Below are 17689 nucleotides of genomic sequence, written 5' to 3'. Positions count from 1 at the left end.
TCTGCTCCGCTGTTACATCTATTAGCAGGTCTCAACGAGGGGAGTCACATCCACCTGCTACATGATGCACATTTCCTTATTTGGACATCACTCTGGAGTTAGGGGTGTTCCCCAGAGATAAAGCTTCGCTACTGACACAAGCGAAGTGCTCCCAAGGGACTCTCCATAACCTGTTGTTCCCTTTCTCCTTTCCACAAAGTTAGGTTGTAAAAAATAGGCAATAAATTAAAAGTGCAAAGCAATAATAACCCTTGAAGTACTTCCCTACATGTTACACACTGTGCTTGCTCTGTGTTATGGGTGTATACATCCATCCGTAATGCACTTTATTTTAGCTCAGTAGTCAGTGCAGTCGTTTATGATCTGGAAGACTCGAGTTCGAGATCCAGTGTGGGGACCTCCTTCGTAAGATAGTTTATCCATAAACACTTATTTTAACATTATAGTATCCTAAAATGAAAATTGTAATAAAAACAAAAACTGGATTTTTATGCCGATATCCACTTTAATTAAAATACAAATACAAATATAAATAATTTTGCTGCATCAACAAATATAAATACAAATACAAATACCGGGCTCTCTGCACATCCCTACTGCCTACCAACATATCTTCAAGGGGGCATATTATCCACATTTCCAGGTCTATATTTTTAATCTGGGGCTCTACTCTGGAACATCTTTGCATTATTTACAGTTCAGCAAACTCTTTATTTATCTTATAGTGGCTCTTCACGCAACCCTGATAATTAGTAGGGTTATGAAGTGCTGTTTCCAGTCTAAGTTAATCGCTTCCTGGCTCCAGCTCCATACTTAACACAGCCATGAGTGGCAAAAATCCTCACATGTAACTCTCAGCAAAATAGTGAAGTGATTTACCAAAATTTAGGACTATTTGTTGAAGCCTCTAGAAAAATACAACAAAAAGATATCTTCTGATAAAAACATCAAAAAAGCTTGGAATTTCCTATTAACATTTGCTTTAGAAAGACATTGCTTTGAGTCAAATTCAAACCAATCCCTTCCACACCAAGTATTCTCACATTGCAACCTCTCAATACAGAAACAGAGGTTGTTCTCAGTGGAGCATGGTGGCATCTTGGATGTCCATCTCTCATTGGATTTTATGCACATTTTTAACATGCTTTTTCAGGTGGCCTGACTGTGTGAAATTCTTAGAGCAGTGTGGACAGGAATGTGGTTTCTCTCCAGTGTGAGTATACTTATGCCTTTTCAGGTTGTTGGAATCTAAAAATCCCTTCCCACAGTACGGACACCAGTGTCTCTTCTCACCATTATGCCACCTCAAATGCACATTCAGTTCTACTCTCCTTGCAAATCTTTTTTCACAGAGGTTGCAAGGGAATGGTTTCTCCCCCGTGTGGATCCGTATGTGGGTTTCCACATCTCGCTTTGCGAAGAATGCCTTGCCGCAGATCTGGCAAACAAAAGGTTTAATTCTGCTGTGCACCATCTGCAGGTGTTTGGTGAGGCCGAAACGGTAGACAAACCCTTTCCCGCACTGCTGGCAGATATGGATCCTACCATTGCGATGCACCCTGCCATGCCGTTTAAAACCTTTGGAGTCTGGGAAGCTCTTCCCACAGAGTGTGCAAGAGAATGGTCGGTGACCTGTATGGCAACTGACATGGCTCTCCAGGGCAGCACTGCTACTGAGGACACGACCACATTCCCCACACTGGTTCTTGAGCAGGCACCTACCAATGACTAATAATGGCTGTAATGGTGATACAATAGGTGGACCTCTAACAGTGGGGTAAATTACTGTATGATTCTTGGATCTTGGGGAATTTGTCTCTTTCTTTATTGGTAAGAGTGATGATCTCTTTCTCCCCACTGAAGCTGTTTTGCTGACTGGCATTATAGGAGGAATCCACACAGCTTTAGACGTGCATCTTTTCACAACCTCACAGTTGTCAACATTCTTTGCTAAATGACTTGTTTTTGTTCCATTCTGCAATGTTGATTGATTAGAGTTTTTCATTTTTGCTAGTGTCTTTGCTTTTGCTGCTTTAGATAACTTCTTGGCATTCACCAATCTTAAAGACTTTTTTGGAACGGTACCATCTTGAATTAATCTGGGTCTCTTAGCAGGAGTGGATTCCCCAGTCTTTCTAGGACTGGTACCATCTTTAGCCAATTTAGGCCACCTAGCACTTAGAGTGCCAATTTCACCACCATCTGTAGTGGTGCTATACCTCCTAGGACTGAAAAAATTAGATTCCCTTTTAATCTGTTTAGCGCTAGAACCATCTTTTGTAAAGGTGTACCTCCTAAGGCTGACAGTAGTCAATTCACTGGAAGACATTTCAGGGCTACTACCGTTTTTAATCAAACTCAACTTCCTAGGTCTGACAGAAGTAGATTTGGTCTTTTTAGGGCTAGCATGTTCTCTAGCTGATCTAGACCTTCTAGGACTGGCAGATGTGGATTTAGTCTTTTTAGGGCTAGCACTATCTCTAATTAAACTACAGTGTTTAGGACTCACAGAGGTGGAGTTTGTAATTTTAGGTGCAGCCCCATCTCTAGTTGAACTAGTCCTCCTAGGACTCAGAGAAGTTGATTGGGTCTTTTTAGGGCTAGCATTGTCTTTAGCTGAACTACACCTCGTTGGACTCTCAGAGGTGGTTTTAGTCTTTTTAGTGCTAGCACCATCTTTAGTTAAGCAAGACCTTCTAGGACTCACACAAGGGAATTTAGTCTTTTTAGGGCTACCACCATCTATAGTTGAACTAGAACTCCTTGGACTCACAGAAATGGATTTTGTATTTTCAGGGTCAACAGCATCTCTGGCAAAACTAGACCTTCTAGGACTCACAGGAGTGGATTTACTATTCGCTGTTTTAGGGTCAGGACTATTTTTAGATAATTTTGACCTACAACTGACAGATGTTGGTTCACTAAAAGTCCTCTTCGATCTGACACCATCTTTACATAGTTCAGATCTCCTAGGACTAATGGAAGTGGGGTCATTAGGTATGTTTTTTAGAGATGTAACATCATCTACATGCAGCTTATTAAGACTTACAGGTTCACTAGGAGTGTTTGTCTCCTTTTGACTGACATTCTCCAATCTAGGTTTCTCAGGGCTTACAGGGGTGGTCTCAGTTTCTTTGAGAAGTTCTGTATTTGTTTCAGTTCTTCTAGCTTGCAAGTGAGTTCTGAGGTGACTTCGGAGTCGGGCCACAAGGGAATTTTTCTGTAATTTCCTCTTGTCACCAGTGCTGGTCTCTGCACAAGGAGTTGTGGCATCTGCAAAGTCATTCGTGGATGCCTACAAAAAAAAAATATATATATATATATATATGAAAAATGAGCAAAGACAAAAGATATTGCAGAGCCCTAATAAAAACTCAGACAATGATGTGCACACAGTTTCCAAAATTAACCTTTTGCCAACTGCAGGTAAGCTGAGAAAATTTCCCAGCCAAAAATATTTTTACCAACCATAATGCTACATCATGCATCATTTGACTAAAAATAATCACCTTAAGTTTCTGGTATGCAAACTCATCTGTAGCATCACTTGAGAAGAGAGACAATTATGAATAGATAACATTGGATTTACAACTTTTATTCTGAGCTTTGTCAATTGAAGAAAAAGAAAATCAACACTATCAATGTAGCACTTTAGCTCATACCTTTCCAGTGCCACAAACACCTTACAGAAACATGAAGACAAGAGCTTTAGCTGAACCAAACATACACATACAGTAAATACTGAGTACAAATTTTGTCTTTACTTAACTCATATACTATTCTCCTACACCTCATCATCAGACATGCCTGTATCACTGTTGTTCTCAAACTCTGCTTACAACCCTTTGTGCACATTAGCAGTGGAATAACTTAAAACTACCATATATTTGTTCTTTACGTTCATAGAATCATGTGCATGTTAACTTACCATGAACTTTTGACAGTAAAAGGGTTCTGAAGGCCCAGATAGCTGTAATTGTAATAAATGTCAAGGACATGCTGATAACGATAACAGTAATTAAACTAAGTTACTAAGGTTCAAAGTGTTTGTTGTGGCTGATACACTAACCAATTAACAATCCCTAAAATAAATAATATATTTATTTATTGTAAACTTGTTTGTAACAACTAGTTTTTCATTTTAATATGTGGACTAATTAACATCAGACCTTATCTCCTTATTGACAAGACCCTTAGAATAACCTTTCATACTGTCAAAACCTCAGACTCTCTCTGCTGCTGCTGGTCAGACTCACTGCTGTAGGTACTGATGGTAGAGAGGAGAGGCAGGCTGGTGTCAGCCTAATGTCTAAAAGAATTCAACTCACTTAAGAGACTTAGCTAATTAGACTCAGTCATTACATACAGTAAATGTCCATTTTGAGTTTGTTCATAACAGTTCACTATTGACATAACAAGCTCCATATGGCTGTGAAACATATTGGCTGCGGATGAGAGGGGCACAGGAGTTGACTGCTGGAAGTCAAAGATGTATTTATGTTTATTGTTCTGCTAGTTTGACAAATTGCTTGTACTGTCTCCCTTACTGCTGGATTTTGTTGCACTCATGGCAGTGAACAATTTCAGTCGACTAAAGTAAAACCTAAAGTCTCTTTTATCCTGTCCACTATGTGTGTGTGTGTTTGTTGTGATAAGTATGTGCAATGTGAAATTTCAGCTTTGGCATTTATTTAGCAGCGGTGCTCCACCGCTGTTGTAAGAATATAGAGGAAGCACTGAAACACATAAAAAAGACAGCAATGTAAACCTGGCCCAAAACTGTGACTTATTTGTACGCCAAACCCAAAATTTAACTGCATTTAGGGCTTGGTGGGTGTTAATTTTGGACCCTCTGTACACATTATAACCATAAATAGTATTTGCAAAATTCACCGTGCCAAACAATGTACAAATTTTAATATTACATAGTTCGGGTGCTCCGATAAATTTTTTTAGCCCCAATTCAGATCTGAGTCATTCAACACTGACCACCTGCAGGTCCAGATCCCACTTTATGGAAATTTGGCCTGAGGGGTGTACATTAACACACAGTAGCTTATATAAGCTTATATATACATCTGAATACACTGCTCACGAAACTCAGTTTAAAGAGGACCTATTCTGCTCATTTCAGCTCTAAATTTTTATTTTTAGACTCCACTAGAGTAGCACTGCATGATTCAAAGTTCAAAAAACTTATTTATCTTATACTGGCCCTTTAAGCAGCCCCTCAATATACACAGTTTCTCTTACACTCCATTTTAGCTCCTGTCTCTTTAAGGCCCTCTGTTCTGATTGGCCAGCTTTACATCTCAGAATTGTGTAAATTTACGTCAATGCAAACCAAACATTTCCTGCTTTGCTTCTTCAAATTAAAAGGTTTTAAATTATTAACTAATGGGAGACTTTTATTGTGAAGAATTTACAAGTAAAAACGTGTTCCTCACTGATTTAGCGTAGCTTCATTAGCGGCGCTAAAAACTGGTCGAAACAACAACATATGGAGCTATTTGAGCTATTTGTTCAGCAGATCAGTCAGAAATGATGCAGGGAGAAAGAGTACAAGCGAAACAGCCATAGTGAGATGTTTTATAGAGAACTGCAGACAACCAGCACACCTCCGACAGGTAAACTACTTATTTTACTTTGCTGTGCTGTGTAATGGCATCATGGCTACTCCTGGAGCAGAGCAGCGTACTCGAGCACTGTGCACATAGCAGATGTCCATATAAAGAAATCCGTCACGAACTGACGTCAGCTCGGGCTAAAAGTAGAAAAAAACGTTGGAAACCAAGCGTTCAGAGCAGTCTGAAGCTAGGGCTTTTTGCTCACAGGGATTACTGCTACATACGTTCACCTCGTTATTTGACACGTCGGCTACTTAACATGAATATCTGACATTGTGACATTATATATATGTCTGAAAATAAGGAAAAGCATAATAACTCCCCTTTAAACTGTCAAACTAGGCAGTGCTGATCAAATATGGATCAAGATTCTGTTACTGTGTTGGCCATTTCTTGCCTCAAATGTTTTCTGAAACATACTTTAGTGCACTGTTTAGCTGTAATTTGAGAAAGTTTGTGATGTGGCCGCACTGTTAGAAACTGATGTGGAATGACATGGAGGGACTCTCATGCACCAACATGCATGCTCACATGCACACACAGCTAGCACAGCTATCAAAACAAAAAACAGAGAGGCTCAGATAACAACACACACAGAGGGAGCGTGACTTCATTCACTGCTCAGATTGCCATTACTCCACTATAACTTTACATAGCAAATATCTGTTTTCTGACACCTAGTGGGGCTGAATGTCATTTATTGGACCTTTTAAGTAGCACTTAGCCGCCTAGCTGCTGGGGTGTGCATCATCACCTTATCTGAGAGTGATAAATGTTAATCAGTACTGTCACAGCCCTGGTTCATCTTCCTTTAAATACCCAATATCTGAATGTGCACTAACCAGTGTAAACATTTTTACCCTCCTTGCGATAACAATACTACACAGACTGAGGAATGTTTACTACTACATTACCTTTTTTGGGGCTTGAACTACGGGTGACACAGCCAACTGTGCAAGGAACTGGGCTTTAGTCATCTGCAAATGAGGGTCAGCTATGTCTTTGGATGTGATGGAGGTTAGCTGTATGAAGGTAGCTGATTCTTTCTCTTGTATAGCTGGGTCATTTGGCAGTACACAGTCTTGCACTGAATTGCTGATTATTTCTTCATCCAAACTATAAGTAGGTTCAATAGCTGTACCAGATACAGCTGAAGACTCAGTCGTGCTGACAGCTGATTTCTCCAAAACTGGTGCTGAGACCTTGGATGGTGTAGATGGCTGCACACAATCGTTCACAGGTGCCACATCCAAACTGATGCATGTTTCAGAGGATAATGATGCCTTCTCTTGAATATCATTTGGCTCTTCTGACATCTGAGAGGCACATACAGACACAGTGACAGAAGTTTCTTTTACATTGGGGCAAAAGTCAGTGGATAGTGCTGGCACCTCTGACAGTGAGATCGTTTTTTTTGATGTTTGTGTTGACTTGACCACAGATGACAGTTTCTCTTGTGTGGTACCTTCCGAAGATCCATCTGAAAGCAGTCTTGAGATCAAGACTGATTCTTTAGTTGACATCGGAAATGGCAGCCTGCTTAATTTGACAACTGCAGAGAGCTTCTGTTCAGTGGTCAATGGGACCTCTGGGGACACAATGATTGGCACTACCCCAACTGACGATGTTGTAGCCTCTTGTTCTGAAGCCATTTGTGAAATGCTTATCTGCTGTGAAGAAGAAACCAACAGTGGTGATGACACCTTGACAGCAGCAGCTGGTTCAGCAGACTCCTGCTTTGTTGTCAGAACAAGTGTCTCCTGTGACTGCTTTTTCCTTGATACCACACCTGACACCTGTCTTGGAATTATAATTGTTACTTTTGGGTATGGTAAGGTCCCTGACTGCTGGTGTGTTGAACTAGTGCTTGTCTGAGAAGTCACAACAGGATGTGATTTCCTGGAGGTAACATATATCGTTTTCTGAGAAACAGAGGAAAGGGGAGGTGTTCCAAGGGGAAGGCCTGCAGCTGTAGAAGCTGGAAGTGAATTATTATTCTGTGCATTAGCAACTTTTGACACAACAGTAGAAAGCTGTGTTGGGGACAGTGCTGCAATGGTATGTGACATAAGTGAGGATGATCTTGGCACAACGATTATTTTATTTGGGACTGTGTTACTCAGTGATTTACTGGGCATTGCCAATGTTATCAGAGGATGGAGTGGGTGCTGCTGAAGTGCAACATTGGTTTGAGTTGCAGCAGTTGAAGATGGCAGAGATATAGTAGTATTGGAAGGGGTGCCTGCATGCGGTTGTTGGGACTGAGTTTTATTGGATTCGGTGGCATCTGTAGTCTGTGAAGCATCACAAGGTGTCTCTTTTGTTGATTGTGTTGTTGTGGACATCTCTGTTACATGTATATCTACTGCAACTTCTTGAGTTACAACAGGAAGCGGTGGTGTCTGTGGTGGGGATCCAGGAGTAAGTAACTCAGCTGGGACCTCATCCACAGTTTGTAAGGTAACCACACAGGGAGCACACTGGATTTGTGATGGTGCCATTCCTTGTGGGGAGGAGAATGTATTTTTCACTGTTGACTGATTCATGGCTTCAACTAGTAGCATTGCATCCTGAAGAGTTACTGAGGTACAGTGTTCTCTCTGCTGAACTGATGGTGCTTGTACTGGCTCAGCTGATGGGGTCTTCAGAGTTTCACTTGCAGACGAAACTTCAGTGGGTGGAGCCTTGAGCACCTCCTGGTCTGTTGGAACATCAGTGAATAGTGTCTGATGTATTTCTTCCACTGGTTGTTGCAGATGTTTTGCTTTCTTTGGAGGACGTCCTCTTCCTCTTCTACGGCATACTGACAACCAAGGCCTGGAACTAGCTTTCCTTTCTGTTGAGCTACTTTTTAATTCTTCATGTACTACTTCTTTGTTTAGCGGTATGGTCTCTGCTGACTGTTCTTCTGTGAAGTGTTGCACAGTAACATACATTTGTTTATTTGACGTTTCATTCGCTGGTAGTTGCCTTTCTTCATGTGGTTCAACCTCTGATAGTTTCTGAGCAGCCACCAATGGTTGTTCTGCAGATGTTACAAGTTTACCCTGTGTTCTCATTTTTGATATCTTCAGACTGACACCAGACTCTTCTTCCATGACATATTTTACTGCAGCGAGTGAAATGACTTGTGAATGCCCTGGTTCTGATAATTGTTTCTGGGCTTGTAAATTGCTATCCATTACCGAGCACAGTGGTTCCATGGCTACTCGGGCCTCTTCATCTTTTTGAGGTAAGGTCATTTCTCCATTTGAACATTCCTGATTAATGAGAAACCCCTCTGTTTCAGTTCCACATGTAAAAGCCCGTGGTGAATCTAGGCAGAGCAGTGACAGAGATGTCAAGGACAATACATGAGAAAAATCTGTAGAAATATATAAAAATATGTAGCTATGAGATTATATGCCTTTTCAGAATGTAAAATACTGATTAAATCTTATCAAAATTCTAAGGTTTATTATAACCTTACAAACCTTACTTTCTTACAAATTATCCAACTGAAGTTGCATCAAGATTGTTTTCAATTATTTTCAAAGTCAGTTTTAATTTCTCACCTGCATTATCACTCAAGCCTTGCCTGCAGACCACAGTGGGTTCAATTTCCTCCTGTACCAATATAAACCACAGAGAAGAAGAATCATAAGATTCCTGAAGAGGTGTGACACAAATTCCAATGTGAAGAAGAGAAGACATAAAATGGGGAAATAACTTTTTTTGCTGTCAAGATACACACGCACTTCTTTTTTGACAAGTGGCATCAGAGAATTTCTCTCTTCATAGTCCTGATCCTTTTGAAGACATTGCTCCATCTCCTCATAACCGCATTGCTGCTCTTGGTTTTGCCACAATGAATGCCTCAATGGTTGACATTCCTCCACCAGCACGGTATGGAAAGGAACAAGGTCTGTAAAGATAAAAAAAAAAAAAAGGTTATTTTTTGAGACTACGGTTCCTGCAATCTTTGAAAAAAAAAAAAATGCTATAGTTTAAGCAGCACATCCCCAAAGGCAGATTGGTCTGACTCCTGTTAAACACATTGAAAAGAAACCTGCTGATCTACAAAGAACTAGTTTGCCAGTTTATTGCAGAGTCAAAGGGCTTGGATGGCAAAGACCAGGGATGAGGCCAGATGTAGAGGGTAAAGGATGCATACGCATGTACACACAGAAATCATGCATACGCTATTTCACAAACAAACTGTGTTTTTAAGACCTCAGTGATGCGCAAATACTACTGCACAAATTTTGTCAGTCCAGAAAATTTTTTAACATTTCATGCTACCGGTAAAATGCATTTATACTCACAGTAAGGGAGTATTACTTATACAGTTCAACACTTATGTTAACATAATTTACTGCAAGTAATTAAAGTACTGCTAGTCCTGAACATTAGCACCCTAGTTACCACAGTTAATTTTAGGTCCTACTCTTTTTAATCTTTATATGCGGCCACTTGAAAATGCCATAAGGAGGCACAACATCAATTTCCATAGCAGTGGGGAGGGGGAGAGGGGGGGCGCTGCTGCCAGATATCGAATTATGAATGGCAGAGAATTTTTTACAGCTCAATCAGGACAAAACTTTCTTCTTGGTCATTGGCAATGAAGCTCAGAGAGAGAAACTAAATGTGAAACTACAGGCACTGGCATTAAACCCCTGTCAACAGGTGAAACACTTAAGAGTCATCTTTGACTCAAATCTCAATTTTGAACCCCACATTAGAAATATAAGTAACAATGCATTTTATCATTTAAAAACATTGCTGGATTGCGACCATTCCTTAAGCCAATACACAGACATTACTGCATGCTTTTATTACCTGCAGGATTGACTATTGTAATGCTCTGCTTTCTGGTCTCCCTAAGAAGATTATATCGAAACTACAATTGCTTCAGAACTCAGCTGCACGTGTGTTGACGAAAACCAGAAAGAGAGCACACATTATACCAATTTTAAAGTCTCTGCACTGGCTACCTGTCTGCTTCAGAACTGTATTGTTTTTAGTTGTGTAAAGCACTTTGTGTTGCATTGTATTTGTATGAAAAGTGCTATACAAATAAAGCCTGAGTTACAGTGGTGCTCTGTGCTGTCTGACACTCAGCTCCCAGTGGTTTGCTGCTTCTGTTGAAGATACTAGTTTAACATTAGCATGAGCCTCAGATCCTCCGAGAGTTGTCACCTTATCGTGGTGGAAGGGTTTGAGTGTTGCTGTGACCCTCAGAGTTGTGTTGTCGGGGGCAACAGCCCCTGGTAGGGTCTCCCAAGGCAAATATCGATCCCAGGTGAGAGTCTAGATCAAGAAAGAATTATAGACCTCAGTGAAGTGGCATTTCAGGTATGGGGGAACCTTGCTGCCAGCCAATCAGTCCTTATAATAACCACAGTGAGAGCCGTGTCCGCATTCTCGGCAGTAAGTCAGACCCATTCTCAGTGGGTGCTGAGCTCCGCTAGGGTTGTCCCTTGTCTCTGATCCTGTTTGTGGTTTTTATGGACAGAATCTCAAGGCGCAGCTAAGGTGAGGAGAGTGTCCAGCAGCCTAATGTAAAGCAGTCGGGATGAGAGCTAGCACTTCCAAATCTGAGGCCATGGTTCTCTGCCAGAAAAAGGTGGACTGGTCTCTGGGTTGGGAGTGAGTTGCTGCCCCAAATGAGGGAGTTCAAGCATCTTGGAGCCTTGTTCACAAGTGAGGGTAAGATGGAGTATGAGGTTGACAGGTGGATCAGTGCAGCATCAGCAGTAATGTGGGTGTTGTACTGGACCGTAGTGGTGAAGAAAGAGCTGAGCCAGAGGGATAGAGAAAGATATGACAATATTAGATTGTGAGCAATTAAAATGTCTCCACAATCTGTCTTTATAGAGAGATTGTTAGTATTGTGTTACAGTGCATATTGTATCAGTTCAGCTCTGTGACTGAAGTGACTGAAAGAATGAGATCACGGACTCAAGCAGCCAAAATAAGTTTCCTCCGGAGAGTGTCTGGGAGATTGCCTTAGAGATAGGGTGAGGAGCTTGGACATCCGGGGGGAGCTCAGAATAGAGCTGCTGCTCCTTGGCATCAAAGGAGTCAGCTGATGTGGTTTGGGCACCTGGTTAGGATGCCTCCAGGCTGACTCCCTCTGGAGGTGTTCCAGGCACAGCCAACTGGTAGAAGACCCTGGGGCAGACCCAGTACCCACTGGAGAGACTACATATCTCTTCTGGAAACACCTTGGGATCCCCAAGGAAGAACTGGAAGGCATTGCCAGGATGAAGGAAGTCTGGATTTCCTGACTCAGTCTCATGCCACCGCTACCTGGTCCCAGATAAACAGCGGAAAACGGATGGATGGATGGATGAGCTTCAGATATCTATGTAAACCAGACAGAAACTCCGCCACAGTTTGCAGGGGGAGGCATGCAGTGACTTGTTTCTTCCTCGGACGGCAAGGAGGTGCATTCATATCACAATTTGTGTGGAACTGATGCACGGTCAGCAGACACACCTATAACTCTTAAACAGTAAGAGTCTCTACCTAATGACGTAACCTGGTACTACAGAAAATGTACAGTACATCATTTGGCAGTTACACCGCACGTCCCTCATCTTCTGCATTATCAGTCAATATGTTTTTTATTTATTGAATTATTAACAGTAATCATTTTCATAACTTTTTGTATTTGAATCGGAGGCATCATTTTAGCTCCCTGTTTTCATTTTAACCTTTACTGCAAAGCACTTTGTAAAGACCATTTTATATGAGCTCTCCAAACTAAATCACAAATTACCTTTCTGGATGAAATTATGATGACTGAGATATCACTGACTTTGACAATTTACAGGTATATGTGACATATGACAAATTAATGATAAAATAAGTCTTATAAAGAGCTATAGCTGCATAATGTCAGCTGCTTTGTTACATTGTTGGAGAACTGCAGTTGTTCTTTGCAATTCTTTTCATCAGCACGTGTATAGAGCAGCGGAGTGGGTGATAATTAAGACCATGTGTATAACATGGCTTTAGAAATGTGATGAAAAGAATACATATGAATAATCTGTCTTATGCTGACACACAGTTTTAGTCTTGAACTTACACAGAGTTTTTTGTGCCTGGTTCCAAATCTGGTTTTGAGAAAACATGGGAAGCACCAACTACTGACTTCTGATTATGGATGTAAATTATTAATTGGTTATGGGTTAATAAGGTGACCTTGGTGAGCACCTGTAGGGGCCACACAAACTGTAAAATAAACCCACCTCCCTGCCTCCCAAGTAAGAAAAAAGTCATAGTGTGTGACTTGATGTGCTCACTGAGTCAGTCATGTTGATGAGCTCTGAAGCATTATGTTGTGGAGATTCCACAGAGTTGTTGTCTGGTGGCAGTGTGGTTTAGCCATCTGGAACTCATGCTAATGCTAAACTAGCAAAAGAAACTGCCTGCTCGAAGGCTGAGAGCTGTCAGACAGCAGGACTCTAACTGCACATGCTTCCAACAAAATCAACAGAAAGGTGATGAACTGTATAAGCGACACTCCCCTGCTTTGAGTATGAATGCATTTTAGCTGCAGCAGTAAATAGAATGATAAATCTGGAGCGACATTATTGTCCCGCTGAGTAGAGCATCTGTCCAGCTGAGCAGCTGTTTCCAGCAGCTGGACTAACGTTATCTACAACGAACAACACACATCACTCCATCATGTAGATCAGGTCTGCAGATTATTTTATATTTAACCAGTCAGACTGAAATCCATTCTGGAGAGACTGGGGTAACCTGTTTTACATGAATACGTTAACGTTACAGGTTATTTACTACTGAAGTTGCAACAATTTTAATTACATGTTAATACATTGTTAGATATGTCCAACACATCTAATCTGATGTAATTGATGCCCCCTTATGAAGCTGCTCCTTCCCACTTTAACCTGAATAACAAACCAGTGCTTGGTGCTCCGGTTGGATCCACCGGTTTGTTATTCAGGTTAAAGTGGGAAGAAGCAGCTGGTCTGATGGGCAGCTGAGTGAAGTGGAGCCTGCAGAAGAAGCACCGGGACAGTCGGGGTGACACAGTCCATCAAGGGAAGCACAGTCAGGCGGCGGAGGGGAAGACGACATATTGGCCTCTCATAATCGTCAGAATTCGCCGATGCCGATATCTTATTCTAGAGCTTTTATCGGCCGATACCGATGACGTGCCGATAATATCATGCATCCCTACAGAGTATAAATCAAATAAGTGACAAAAATTTGTATAGAAAAAACGACAAAAGCAATGCCATAAAGACAATAATAATGCAAGAGTACTATGTTATTTTTTTATTACAGTTTTGACCTGTAACCTTTCACATCTGTCATCAAAGTTCATCACAATTTGAATAGGTACACTTCATTCATATCTACCTTTTCTATAGAGAAATGGAAAAAGCTCTCCGCTCGCCAACCAGTCAGGCTAGTGAGATAAAGGAACACACCCGATCTGTTCCCTGCTAACCTACTTTATAGCAAACATACGGTGAGTAATAATCTGAATATATTTATTGACACAGAGCTGTCTGGTTTGTGGCTCATGTCAAATGTAGCATAAACTGAACAAATGAAAGGTGCTGTTGGAGTGTTAGCTTGATAATCATTTGTTAACTACAACAAATGGGGGGGGGGGGGTTAGCAGGCAGCTACATATTTCTCCGTTTTCTATTTATCTGTTTAGCGTCGTCAGGTTAGGCTAACCCATTGTTGCTAACTTTGGAGCTAACCCCTTCGCTTTTCCAGCAGTTGGGGAAACAATAGACGTGACTTTTCAAGGTCTTGACAAGCTGCAGCATTTATTAAGTGACACACTGTAGTCTGTATTGTACATTTACCGCCAGACTGACAATTTACTGCTAACCTTTTCCTCTGCTCCGCTGGCAGTCAGCGTTATTTTTCTGCCGCTCGCTCTCTCACACAACCACTCCCTCGCTTACGCTCTGCCCTATTACTTAAAAGGAGTTACACTACCTGCAGTTTCCCAGGCAACGACACAGATGTTAACTCACGTTTCCAGACAGCGCTGCTCAGCGGCTCCCGAACGCAATTGATTTGCGGATGAATGGATATTTGGCGTTATTTTTGACATTCAAAAAATTATTTTTTGGCCTCTCAGGGGTTCTAGTTGGTCTGTCGGCCCGCCATGCTTGTACTATTATAGGGGAAACACTGTGTAGTAATAGAATAGATAATTGGTAGTTAAAAAATAACTATAGTACAAGTTCTTCATAAATTCCCAAATTGTTACCCCCTATTCCATAACTTCACATCTTGTTCCCCTGTACCTACATATATGTATTGGTGTGTACAGTACTGGTGCAGCAGTAGTACAAAAGATTACACTGTAACTACGCTAGTAATCATGCTGTATGTTGCAGCCTGCGAACTGTCAGTTACAGTGGTCAATCAATGCCCACACAGCAGAAAGCCACTATTCATCTTTATATCTTATTAACAGGCAACAATTTTCAAAATGACCACCAGCACACTTATTAGAGGCCCTGAATTTAGAGATTGAGACCATGATGACTCACTGAAGAAGTATTTTGACTCAGTTTTCCATGAAAGAAGTTGACATTTCTTGTCTATTGGAGGTCGAGATTTTTTGGAGCCAGCACCCGGTGACAGTCAGTGGTACTGCACTTCAAGGTACTTCAGCATTGGCTTCAATTTCAAACTGTGTTTGTTGCGCTTGGTCTGCATACAAGCAGAAACTGAGGAAGTCTTGTCTTTGCTACAATAACTAACGAAGCCCACAGTTAGTTAATATTACACAGACCAGAGACTACGTAACATTAACTGAAAGAAATTTTAAAAATCCCATTTTAAAATTAAACCAGGCTTTGACAATCTTGTTAACTGTGAAATTAATGTTTACAGTATAGACCTATGTATTTCCATCCATCAAGATTTATAGAACCACTGTGATAGCTAACTGGCTCTGGCTTTCTCATACTGATTTCTGAGTGGTGATGGTGATTTTATCATTTCATAGACCAAACAACTAATCGATTAACGTTAATTGAGAAATTAATCAACAGATTAATTGTTAATGAAAATAATCGTTAATTGCAGCCATACTATACTGTCACACGACAGAATTTTTGACATAGCATTCCTTAACATACTAAGCAGCTGTCATAAAGAGTTTTCAAAATATTTTCATTATGACCTACTTTAATGCTACATTTACATCTACTTCATTTTATTGTATTGTAGCATGAAATAGATATGAAATAACACTAGTGAAACTAAGGCATAAAATCAAAACTACGAGGTCAAATGGTAAAAGAGGAGTGTACAACACATTATCTCCTTGTCTTCGATGATAAATACCGTTTTTCAACGTTTTGGCGCAGATATGACGTTTACTAGAATGTCCTGAAATTGTTGGAATAAGGTCAACCAAGTTAGCATAGTATGGTTTCCCTCCTATTTTGGATCCCACGATTTAAATAAGACTAGCTTAAGCTAAGCCACTGATAGCTTAACTTAATAGATGGAGGTGCTGTATATAACATATTTCATAAAACGAATACACATATAACATACACATATTCTGGCTAAAATCATCACATAGCATCATCATATTAGTTAAGATGACTTGGCTCGTGGCGACTAACGGGCATCGCAACTCACCACATTGAACAGCTGTATCACGTTTCTCAGAGCCGTCTATTGGTCCTGGAGGAGGCTCACTTCCTCCTGTATGAACGGACGGTTGGCTTTTCGCATTTTCGAATTGGCTGCATCTTGTTTTGAGGTCCTCGTTCTCCTTCTTGATCATGGATATTTCAGCCTTCAGCTCGTCGACCATAGTTTCGAAAAGTTTCGTCGTCTCAGCGACAGCACTCCTGAGCATGCTCTCCATGACAGAGGCGTACTTCGTCTGAAAATCGTCCGCCGACATCGTGGTCCGAGTTACGAAACGGTCCACTTTGGACAGAATATTTACTGTCGGGTTATTAAAAACATGGTATTAGGAGCTGACTTAACATGGATTCTTCCCACGAACAGACGCGGGTCCCTGCTTTGTGTGACGCACATCGGCCGAGCAGAGTATCCGGTGATTATTCTTCTTCTTCGTCTTTCTTGCGCTTTACGGCGGGTGGCAAACAGTGTTAAGGTGCATTACCGCCACCCGCTACTGGCGTGTGAACGCAGTTTTATACAGTCTATGGTGTGAACCAGAGTTATCTGTCCTCTTAGACCAACACAACAAATAAAAGCAAATAAATAAAGCACCTATATTTCACTGAACATTAAATTCTTTTGATCAGCCCAGTTTCTGTCAAATAGAATGGTGAAATACACTCTCTAACCAATTGATGGAAAATACATTTTTTACACTGCAAGCTTCCTGATTTCCCTCTTTAACGTTTCTCGTTCTCGAGAGTGGTTACTTCTTCTATGTGCCTAACTCTCCACGGGCCTCTACGTCAATATCACAGTGCCGCCTAGTGGACTAGCGGACTTGCATCCAATTTTACATTTACAACAGGTATCGAAATATTAATTATTTTAAATCTGTACAGGGTTTCATATATCTCATTGACTATATGTTGTTGTTATTTTGTAACTCTTCTATCTGTGATTGTAATGCTGTTGCAATTGCCACAATCTCAACTGTGACAAATGGTTTCATGTTCTTTTAATAGCATCTTGTAAGGCTGAAAGCAAAACCTGCACTCCCTGTATTAGGATCGTTGGCGCCATCTGTATATACTGGGACAATAGTTTGATATAATGTTTGTAACTTATCATCAACCAAAACTGCAATATCTCCAAAACCATTATGTACCTGCATTTTTTCCCCCCAGAATATAGAAATCAACTGACACTGAGGGGAACAGCCAGGGTAGTGTTACTGGTAATGGTACTGTAGGGATATATGTTTTCTGATTTAATGTCAAGTCTCTACTATTTTCTGCCCGCTCCATACAAAACATTACTGCTTGGCCCTTTCTCTTCCAACATGGGAGAAGTACCTTTGTAGTATAGCATAACATAGCATGGCACCACTTCCTTGGGTCCTCAGTGTGAAGTCAATTCAGAGACCA

General features: G+C 40.9%; 1 protein-coding gene across 2 annotated transcripts; it reads right to left on the bottom strand.

The window, feature by feature from the left end:
• Positions 1 to 1002: 1002 nt before the first annotated feature.
• Positions 1003 to 16970, bottom strand: LOC122979155 (mucin-5AC). Of its 2 annotated transcripts, XM_044346383.1 has the most exons (6): positions 16269 to 16970; positions 9365 to 9531; positions 9182 to 9233; positions 6542 to 8943; positions 3929 to 3970; positions 1003 to 3295 (listed from the first exon to the last, which is right to left on the bottom strand). In XM_044346383.1, exons 1-6 carry the CDS (start codon positions 16537 to 16539, stop codon positions 1115 to 1117), a joined length of 5115 nt encoding a protein of 1704 aa, XP_044202318.1. In that variant the 5' UTR covers positions 16540 to 16970; the 3' UTR covers positions 1003 to 1114. The 2 variants fall into 2 exon arrangements, with proteins under 2 accessions (XP_044202318.1, XP_044202319.1); XM_044346384.1 differs by lacking the exon at positions 3929 to 3970.
• Positions 16971 to 17689: the final 719 nt, after the last annotated feature.

Source organism: Thunnus albacares, chromosome 3 (assembly GCF_914725855.1).
Source record: "Thunnus albacares chromosome 3, fThuAlb1.1, whole genome shotgun sequence".
Taxonomy (NCBI): Eukaryota; Metazoa; Chordata; class Actinopteri; order Scombriformes; family Scombridae; genus Thunnus; species Thunnus albacares.
Note: the sequence above shows the minus strand (reverse complement) of the source record. Positions and strands in the feature narration are given on the sequence as shown.